Below are 10221 nucleotides of genomic sequence, written 5' to 3'. Positions count from 1 at the left end.
TGTATGTTCCACTCATCACCTAATTTGAGCTAGCTGGAGGTGGAGAGTGGTAACAACTAGATTTTATGTGCCAGTTCGAATGATCTGTGAAAAATTATGTCCATAAAATTGTGATTATATATGTGTGTGTGTTTAAACTTTTCAGTTGAAGATAGTTTTGGAATGAAAAACTAATTTTCTAAAAGTGGCACCATGGTAATGGCCACAATAGGTAGTATTTCTTTGAAATCTACCTAAAATAGTAGTGTGAAGTCTTTGGAATATACTTCACTAGTGATTTTTGAGTAATATTTATGGATGTTGGTGTTGGCAGCTATAATCTATAATTACCAGTTCATGCTCATCATATCACAAATATATTGAATACTTTTTAAAATTTACTCTTTCTTAATAAATCAAGCACATAAAATTAGTACCCCCGTAACCTAACATATTGAACATTGTATTGACTGTTAAAATTTTGTGTGTGTTTCAAGACAATCATCGATAACTACTGAATTATGCACCATAAGGATGGGGTAAATAAATAAAGATCGTGTGAGTGAAAGTAACATATTTCACCAGCTAAAACACCCACAGGGTGAATAAACTTGATTTATTAGCGGTTTATTTTAATAACAAAAGTAGCATAAAATGCTTTACAGTTGCTTATGAAACATAAGTTAATAATACAGTAATGATGTTACACAGATTTTACCAATTTTTATAAATAAGAATATAAGCATATAAGCAGATAAAACTAGAGTTCAGCAATGCAATAATCTTAATCATATACAAAAAATATATATATAAAAATGATTCATAGATGTGTACAGCAATTGTACTCAAGCAATATTCACATGATTAATTAATATTACACATTTTTTAGTATAAACAATGATGATGTTTCAATCTCAAATGGGTGAATTATTCTATTGTGTTTGTTATCTAAGTTTACAATAGCACACATTAAATTTTTAATTGTTTAAAATACTTAAAAATATTTTCTTAACTCTGGATTCCAAGCAAACAATGTTAATATGTGCAGTCCATCGTACAGTCTCATTTGACAAAGCAAAGTTTCTGCAATTTCTCCTGAAGTGCTATAATTCATCATCCGAGTCAAGTGCTGCCCGCCTGCGATCAAACTAGAAACAAAAATCCACAACACAAGTTTTAGCAAATGTGTGTTCATGATGTGTTCACAGTAGTGAAAACTAGAGCTGTACCGATTCACAAAATTTTGCTGATTCAATCACCAATTCCAATCCGATGCAGGAGCAAACACATTTTGGTTAAAATATTTTTAAAAAATTTACTAAATTACCCATTCTAAGAAAAGCATGCAATGCACATGTATTGAAGTTTATAAAAGGAACATAGCCTCTCTTTTTTAACTCATTTTTTTTTAGCTTGTTTTCATTTGTTCGTTGCTTATTGAAACATGAATTTACTAATGGAGGATGGAAAATTCCAATTATTTAAAATGTGCAAAATTGCGAGACTTTGTACATGTTTACAATTCACGAACATAAATTCCAATATATTAATGCATGTGGCTGCGAAAATTTAGGGTACCACACATTTATGTGGAAATGCATTTCATCTGGTCGCTTTGCATGGGGAAACAGCAATAATAGTATATGTTATGTTAAGTCCTATATTATTTGTTTTTTTTTTTCCCAAATCAATTTTGAAGACTTTACGTAAGTTAATTAAAAAATGTCGAGACATTTGCAATCCACCATAAAATATTGTCCCTAAAAAGACACCTCAGACCAGCAAAATTAAACTTGATTTTTTTTTTTTTTCCCCACAGGATTTTAAAATGGCGATACTACATTTCACACTAGGTGATCTACTTAATATCTGAATGTCAAATCCTGAATGTGTAAATGTTAAGACATGGGCTGAACCATAAATTAAAAAAAAATATATTTGTGTGTGTGTGTATATTAGAACTTAAATGAGACCTGCACATTTTTAGTCTAAATTTTTTCTGAAAGTTCTATTTTGAATCATACATCCAAACTATTGTCATGTAGTCTGTTTATTAATTAAAAAGTCCTAGCCTGCAATTCCCAAGAATAAATAATTTACCAATTCACAAGGGGAGGGGTCATCATCTGCCCCCCCCCCCCCCCCCCCCAGGATACTTTCCATAAACCCTTTAAGAACTATAAAAATGAACTGGAGTGAAAACAAAACATTATCTACTCTAGTCAGCAATTTACATGAGAAGTCAATTTTTTTTGTAACATTTATTATTTTACATGTTTTAATTAACTGTAATGTGTTTTTTTAAACTTTATTACATTTAAAAATAGGATAAAACCATAGTTTTATTAATAAATTTTTCACATGATGGAAAAAAAAAATCAAAATTTTGGGCTCCCCATTCTACGCCACCAGTCCTACGGTCATTTACTCCTCCCCAAATTTCAAATGTGGGCCCGCCACCAGTCCTACGGTCATTTACTCCTCCCCAAATTTCAAATCCGGGCCCGCCACCGCTCGTGGGCACAAGTGTGAAGTGTGAGACGGAGACCCACCTTCACTGTGGTGGTCCTCTGCAGCTGCTGGCTGACCTTCTCCAAGATGTCTATGAGCTGGGGCTCGTCCAGCTTGCCCCTGATCTGCCCCGTCCTGGCCATCTGCACCAGCATGTTCTCAACCATCTTGCCCTTCTCCGGCTTGCCTATCATCAGCGTGTTCACTGCAACAGCCGGGACACACCATCCATCCGACTAGCAATACCCAACCTTGGTAATGAGCAGATTCACGCGTTCTCTTATTTAAAATAATGCAGGGCATGATAAAGATAAGAAAATTGAGTTTTCAGCAACATTCATGGACGCGAATCACCCCATAGTTTTCGCACCCGCTGCTATAATTTGTTGCCCGAGGACTACGTCGACTATCGAATTATTCGATTTGCACAGCTCCGATAAAAGAAGTAGGCTTGAAAAAAAATACTAAACCTCGGCTTTGGACCTGATCTTCGACAAGTAATTTTACTAAAATACTGCCCATCTTGTAAAAAATCTACTGAACAGTTAGTACTTTAAAGTTTCCCACAGATGGCAACAATATAGTTACACATGTCCAGTCCACACGACTTCCATTCCATTCACGAAATTACTCCTACCAATGCAGTATACCGAGAGCTAAGATGTTACACATCAAAAAGCTACAATGGGCAAAATAAGTGTAGTAAAAATGCAAAGTTATATATCAGGCAGACCATTTAAAGATTGTAGCTACTTATAAATTCAGGGAATAGTCTATTAAGTAGTCTGATAAGTAAGTCAGGGGTGAAGCTGGATAAGTATGACTCTTACTTATGCTTTTAGATAAAGGTGTAATGTAAGTTCTTTGAGTGCTTTTAAGAATGTGTACCTACCGGATGTTTCATGCCTAAAAATTATTCTGAAAATACAAGTTTCTAAAAATACAGTTTAAAAACATACTGCAGAACAGAACTACACACTCGGATTTCTTGAGCAATTTAATGCATAGTTTTTTCCTGAAGATCTGCACACCTGTGTACATGTGTAAGTGGCTTTAAGTACATAAATGAAATGCAAAGAATAATTAATAATCTAGGAATCACCACGTGACCAATTTATGGATCTTGCTGCCCAGTTTTCACTAGTGGTTTTGGTCCATTATCAAATTTTTGGGACTTACGCTGCACAGTTATACAAGCTTCACCATTTCAATACTGAATCTTTTTTTTTTTAATATAACTTTAGCATTAGGATTAAATCCACCACTCTTGCCCATTAGCATGATGCTGAAGAGATTAAAAATAAATTTTCCCTCTAAAATGTTTTAAAATATTTTGGCTATTTTGCATCAGTGCTTGTCAAAAAAACTAGAAAAAAAGGAATGCAAGAAAGAAAAAGATAAGGAAGAAAAAAGAGAGTGAGAATATGCCCATTACACTGTGCACTAAAATCAAAGGTGAGATGCTCTATCAGGTGTCTGCAACTTATAAAAATGTCTGAAAATAAACAGTAAGAAGTGCTGAAAATTGAAGACTGCCTACTTAAATCTCGTGTAAATTATCTGGGGGAAAGGTTTTAGTTTTGCAACATAAAAATTGGCACATTCCTGCCTATAGTAAATCTATTTTGTGTTGTATTATCCTTATTATACATGAAACGTTAACGTTTGATACTAAAAAAAAATGTTAAGATAACCCCTTAGCGAGAAAAAAGGGGTGACAAGCGATAGGCTTCGGTGAAGATCTGAGTCCTGTCATGGTGTCACGATGAAGCAGTTTGTTGGGATCGAGGTGCAAGGTAAGAGATGTGCAGTAAAGCCGAGCTCCAATAGAGAATAATAAAATGGTCTTACAAAAGTGTGATAAATTTGTGGACAGACATAATTGTAATTTAACTAACAGTGTAAATATCAGCTAATAAATAAACCTGCAACTAATTAATTTGGCTATCATTTCCAAACCTCTTTTCCCCACTCATTACCTCACATCATATGGTAGATAATATATAATACTCTCTTTTTAAGTACAGTGCTGTAGCATTTGAGCTGGCATTTTAAGTGAAAAAATGTAACACTACATTAGCACGTTCAGAATTGCCAACTGCCAAAATAAAAAACGAGTACACAATGGCCAATGGGTTTGACCAGTGGCATGTATTTTTGGCTGGCCAAGGTGTGGGTAATGGCCCACCACACTAATAGGAAATTAAAACTTGATTACTAAGCGAATAAAAAGAAAAAAAATATAAAACATTCTTGCCATATTTCAATTAGTTTATTATACTCTTCAACTGTTGTAGATGAGCGAGTGATCTTAGAGTTATGGCAATTTTCTATCACAAATTGAAACAGAGTCTCCACACAAATACCTTAGAATTTCCCTGACCAAAATTTTTTTTAAATATTCCTCACTAGTTTTTTATATATATATATATATATATATATATATATATATATATATATATATATATATATATATATATATATATATATATATATATATATATTGACGTCCCTCGGCTTCTGGTCCCTATTTCCCTGCTTGCTAGAAATGTCCGTTATGCCCGTACTGCTCTCGTCGGAGAGGTGTGGGTCCAGGCCGACGTGGCCGGGACCTGGAAATGTGGGACCTGGAGGGATGGTGAGGTAGTGTGACAGGTAGAACGAAAGGACCACTCGCTGTTAATCGGTTCACGAGCTCTTTTATTGCGTTCAGAGAGCTTGCCGCGGCCTGGCGGATCCGTCGCGGGTTGCGCGCCTCTCCCACGATGACCCGGACTCCCGGTGACCGTCTCGTACGTCTCACTCGTCCCGACGCGTACCGGCTTTTATCCACGTAACAAAGTTCCTGATGGTCAACTATGTTGTAATGGCACGTGACGCGTGCGCGGTCCCTACGTACTGACTCGTAACGTCTGCGAAAGTTCTGCAAAGGGTAACTACGCCCCACACTAAGACACGTGATGTGTGCGCGGTCCTTACGTACTGACTCGTAACGTCTGCGAAAGTTCTGCAACGCGTAACGAAGCTTACGCGTCCCGTAATGCGTGATGCGTGACGTAACTTACGTACTCGCAACTCAGGCACCCCCTCGCGTGGGCGGCTCGTCGTGGGCAGCACGGCTGCTGCGAAAGATGCTCGTCCTACGGCTGAGTCGCCGGACCGTGAGCTCGACACCCGTCTCGCGATCAGCGCGGAGCGGAGCGCACGTCCGCCGCTGCTCGAGTCCTGAGTTCAACTACTGCTCTCCCCCGCTCGTCCGCGGACCGTCGCGCGCGGGCGGCGGGGGAGTGGAGGGGAAATCGGCCGGCGTGGGAGAGCGCCAGGCCGCGCTTACATACAGACACTGCGATACGTTTACAAGAATTACACGATAGTTGCCGATAGTTAATACATACATAACAGTTACACTATTTACACACTTAAACAAAGTCACTGTCATTTAGAAAGAAACATATATACACGGAAATATTTACATAAAAATACTGGCGTGCTAGGGCGCACGCGGGTGCGTCCCTAGCCGATGCACACGCTGGGGTTCACTGGGGTTCACTGGGGGGAAAACAGCCCCCCCCAGGCCCGCGTCGGTGGCCAGGTACGGCCTCTGTATCTGGGAGGGTACGACGACTGTCGTGAATATATATATATATATATATATATATATATATATATATATATATATATATATATATATATATATATATATATATATATATATATATATATATATATATAAATTTAACTATTTTGTATTTTTATAAAAGATACATAGTCCAGCATCCAACATCCTCATGTACAGCTTAGTTACCTTTCCTCTTTCTTTATTCAAACTGAACTTTGTATATGTCATTTTATGGTGTGTAGGACTACGTACTAAAAACAATCTGGGGAAAAAAATTCTTTAAAAGTCTGGGTGATGGCAGTTTGGTGCACTACATTTTCCCCTCAACCTACTTTCACTGGGGAATTTCCATGACTTTCCCAGGATTTCAAGTAAATTACCAGACATTCCACGATCAATTTTAATTTCCGCGACCTTTTACTGACTTTCCTGAACGTCATTAAACAAATCTCATAAAAATTAAAGATGTTCAATCAAAAATAAAAGTTATTACTAATTGAGACCCATTAAATAATAAACAATTCATATTCAATAAAATTAATATTAAAAAAAAACCAAATAAAATATCATATAATGAATAACTTAAAGTAATAAATACATATTCAGACCCACAAGCTGATATTTTAAATTAAGTTAATCAAGTTAAATCAATATAATTTAAAAAAAAAACACACACACAAAAGCAGGGACCAATAAGAAGAAAATACCTATACATACTATATACAATCTTGCCAGTGAAATTTTGAAATTTTCGTAACTGGCCTCAACTATGCGAAGGCCGCACCAAGCTCGAACACGGGGTTCTCGTGCCGAGCATCGGCTGGGACTTACAGCGGGCCCTGGCAGCCTGCGTCAGAACCTGACTGAGGATGCCGTTCTTGAGGTCTTCCTGCTGCTGCTGCCGTTCCTCCGCGGCTTTGTCGTCCTGCCCACCCTGCGGTCACACACAAGCAACAGGCATGGGCACCAACTTGTTGAGTCCCGTCAATGAAAACTACATGGGACCAGATCTTGTCTGGATGATCAAAAGTCCGGTTTAAACGGAATTTGTAAAACTATAAAAATCAATAATGTTTTTCACATAAATACAACTTTATCCTACAGCTTAGTTTTAGTTTTAATACTACTAACTGTATATGTAGACCTACGTGTTTTACCTACAACTATTGTAGGATAAACAAAACATTTTTTTTCAAAATCCCATTTGGATTAACCGGATGATTGGTATCCACATCTAGAAGAGGTGCGCATGCAAAATAAAGTAAATAATAATCAGAAATTGCTATTTTCTTTCTGCCTAACATTTTTATAATTTCATAGACATATTTTATTTCACTTTACCAAATTGTTTGGCCCCTTTTTTTTTTTAATGTGCTCTTCTAAATAAATTAACACTTTAATTGATGTTTTTAATTTACTTTTCAAACCAACTTTTAACTAACCTAAACTAATTTTTTAAGGAAAAAACTTATTCAAGTTGAAAGTTTCTCAAATTTTCATTTTAAAAATATAATGCTTTCTGAACAAACATCTTTGTTTCAACTACATATTTTTAACTGACCATTTTTAAGCCATGAAGTTTCATGCTGAAATGTAAATTCTTTAAACCAATTGAAAGTTTTTTGACATTAGTACTGCCGAGAAAGAAGTACGGAATATATTATTGGTATTATGTTCTATTCAAGAATAGGTAGAACTTAAGTTTACTTTACAATACCTACCTGAGAAGTTTATATCATAGTAAAAATAATTAAAATATGCAAATGAGGTATATATTATACGAATGGTATAGCAGAATAGGTAGGGAAAACGAACACAGTTAATTTATGAAAAATGGTATCGCAAAATATACTAAATCGGGCGGGATTGTACTATAAAATATGATACTGTGGGAAATCCTGTTCTAAACTTGAATAAGTAGGGCTGTAGTATAGAATATGATACACAAAAGTTAGTTCATTAAAGAAACGTATTTTGTGCCAAACAAACATGTGAATGCTCCCTGCCCAAAACTATGATATTCCCACACTCATCCCGTAAAAATGTAGGTGTCGTAATGGCATCAGCGTCGCCATGTTGGTGATGCCATCAATATTGTTATGGTATTGAGAGCTAGACTAATCACAATTTTTTTTAAATTTAGAATGTGTCAGGTGGAGTTATGGTAATACTTGGATATCACTGATTTTTGGAACTGAAAAAAAAATAATCAGAAAGCATGTCCCTAATTGACTCTGAGGGATAATTCCTACTAGTTTGTGAAAATATTAAATTTTTATTTCTTACATTACAATACTAGTGCTTTTACGCTGCTGCCGCCATCCACTGTTTAGCCAAGAAAAATGGGAACACATGTTTTCCATATACTTGGGACATTCCTGAATTAACCCTGAAAGGAAGTGTTCTTAATTCCTAATGGTTTGTTAAAAAAAAAAATAACAGTTTGCAGCTTACATTACAATACCTGCGCATTTACGTTACTGCCGACATTCATCATATACCCATTATGGATTTTAAAAAAATTTTTTTTTGGAGAACTTTAGCCCATGTAGATGTTGTAATAATGAAATTCGTTTAAATAACGACTGTATTGGAACTGAAAGGAATTTTTAATGCTTATATTTCATGTTTGTTGTTTTATTAGAATAAGTAATTGTATTACGAAATGTTTGTTTTGTTATATTGCATTTAAAGTACTTACTATTTGAGTCATGTAACAGACAAGTCTAATGGATGAATATTTGATAGAATAGAATAGAATTGTCAACGTCGTTCATTTTTTGTGAGGATTACGTGCTGTGCACTGAAGTAGCTGACACATTGAATTTTGCAGTATTTATAAGGAATTCTTTGATTAAAGACGTCATATATTCTGTGTTTGATATGGCTGGTGTTTCATGTAGGTATCCAAGTTTATCCCTGGATCCTGATGGCATGATCCTGTGGTTCAGTACATCGGAATATCCTGCACATTAAAGAATTTGCGAAATAAAAAAGAATTATGATTGTAATGTAAAAAATTCCTTTTATATTTTACTTACAATAATTAATTTTTATATGGCAATATAAGGATCCAGGGATAAACTACAATATATGAAATGGACAAATTAGCGTATTTTTAATTCGCCATATTCGGCCACAGTTGTGCTAAACAAGGAGATATACTATCGCGGGTCACAAACAAATGGCGGCAGCAGTGTGAAAACACAAGTATTGTAATGTAAGCTTCAAACTGTTATGTTTCACGAACCTGTAGGAATTAAGAAACCATTCCTTCAGGGTAAATTTAGGGATGTGTGTAGTGTGTGAAAACCATGTTTTACTATTTTTCTTTCAGTTCTAAAAAGCCCCCATATCCGAGTAGTACCGCAATTTCTTTATATTTTAATTTATCTTCATTTAACTTTATTTTTAATATTCTATGTAAAAAGGTATAATTGGGTAAAAGACTGGGGTTTTTACTGTGCACCTTCAGTCATACCAAATCAAGAAAATTATCTAAAAATAGAATATATTTACACTAGTTCATTATCTGCAGGATAGTGAGCAGCCATTAATAAATGTAGTAAATAAAATATAGTTCAAGTACAAAAAAGTCAACTCCTTTAGCAGGGCCCTCTAAAATCTGTTCCAAACTATAGTAAACCCTCTAAATATTATCCAAAACTTTTGTCTAAGTTAATTTTTAATACGACCAACCCTTACTGCAATGAGGACCAAGATTAGGTTAAAAAAAAAGTTCCCAAAGTAGACATGATATTGCATTAAGCAACACACATAAAAATGCAAATTACCTTAACTTGGTGCAATATTTCACTCACACGACTCACCTTATAATTAGACTGCAATTGAGCCAAACGTCGATTTCTGATTTCTTCTAATTCTGAATCACCCATGCTTTAATCACTATAACAGAACTCCCAGGCAGCCGACACGCCACTCTTGGACCAACCCTGGACCAACCACAACTAGAAAACAATTTTTTTTTTGTTTTACAATTTTACCAATATACCTACATTTCTGCCAACTGCTGCCATATCTTATCACGTTTTGTTTTTAAAGTTCCAAGAATAGGTGCCATTTGCCTTATTAAATAACTTTTATTTAATCAT

The 10221-nt window shown here is 35.5% G+C and overlaps 1 protein-coding gene across 1 annotated transcript; it reads right to left on the bottom strand.

Annotated features, from left to right (window-relative positions):
* Positions 1-555: 555 nt before the first annotated feature.
* On the bottom strand, positions 556-10098 carry LOC134538263 (programmed cell death protein 5). Its single transcript, XM_063379414.1, has 4 exons — positions 9940-10098; positions 6941-7043; positions 2532-2695; positions 556-1127 (listed from the first exon to the last, which is right to left on the bottom strand). Exons 1-4 carry the CDS (start codon positions 10003-10005, stop codon positions 1083-1085), a joined length of 378 nt encoding a protein of 125 aa, XP_063235484.1. The 5' UTR covers positions 10006-10098; the 3' UTR covers positions 556-1082.
* Between the last annotated feature and the right edge of the window lie 123 nt (positions 10099-10221).

The sequence above is a fragment of the Bacillus rossius genome, chromosome 13 (assembly GCF_032445375.1).
Source record: "Bacillus rossius redtenbacheri isolate Brsri chromosome 13, Brsri_v3, whole genome shotgun sequence".
Lineage (NCBI taxonomy): Eukaryota > Metazoa > Arthropoda > Insecta > Phasmatodea > Bacillidae > Bacillus > Bacillus rossius.
Note: the sequence above shows the minus strand (reverse complement) of the source record. Positions and strands in the feature narration are given on the sequence as shown.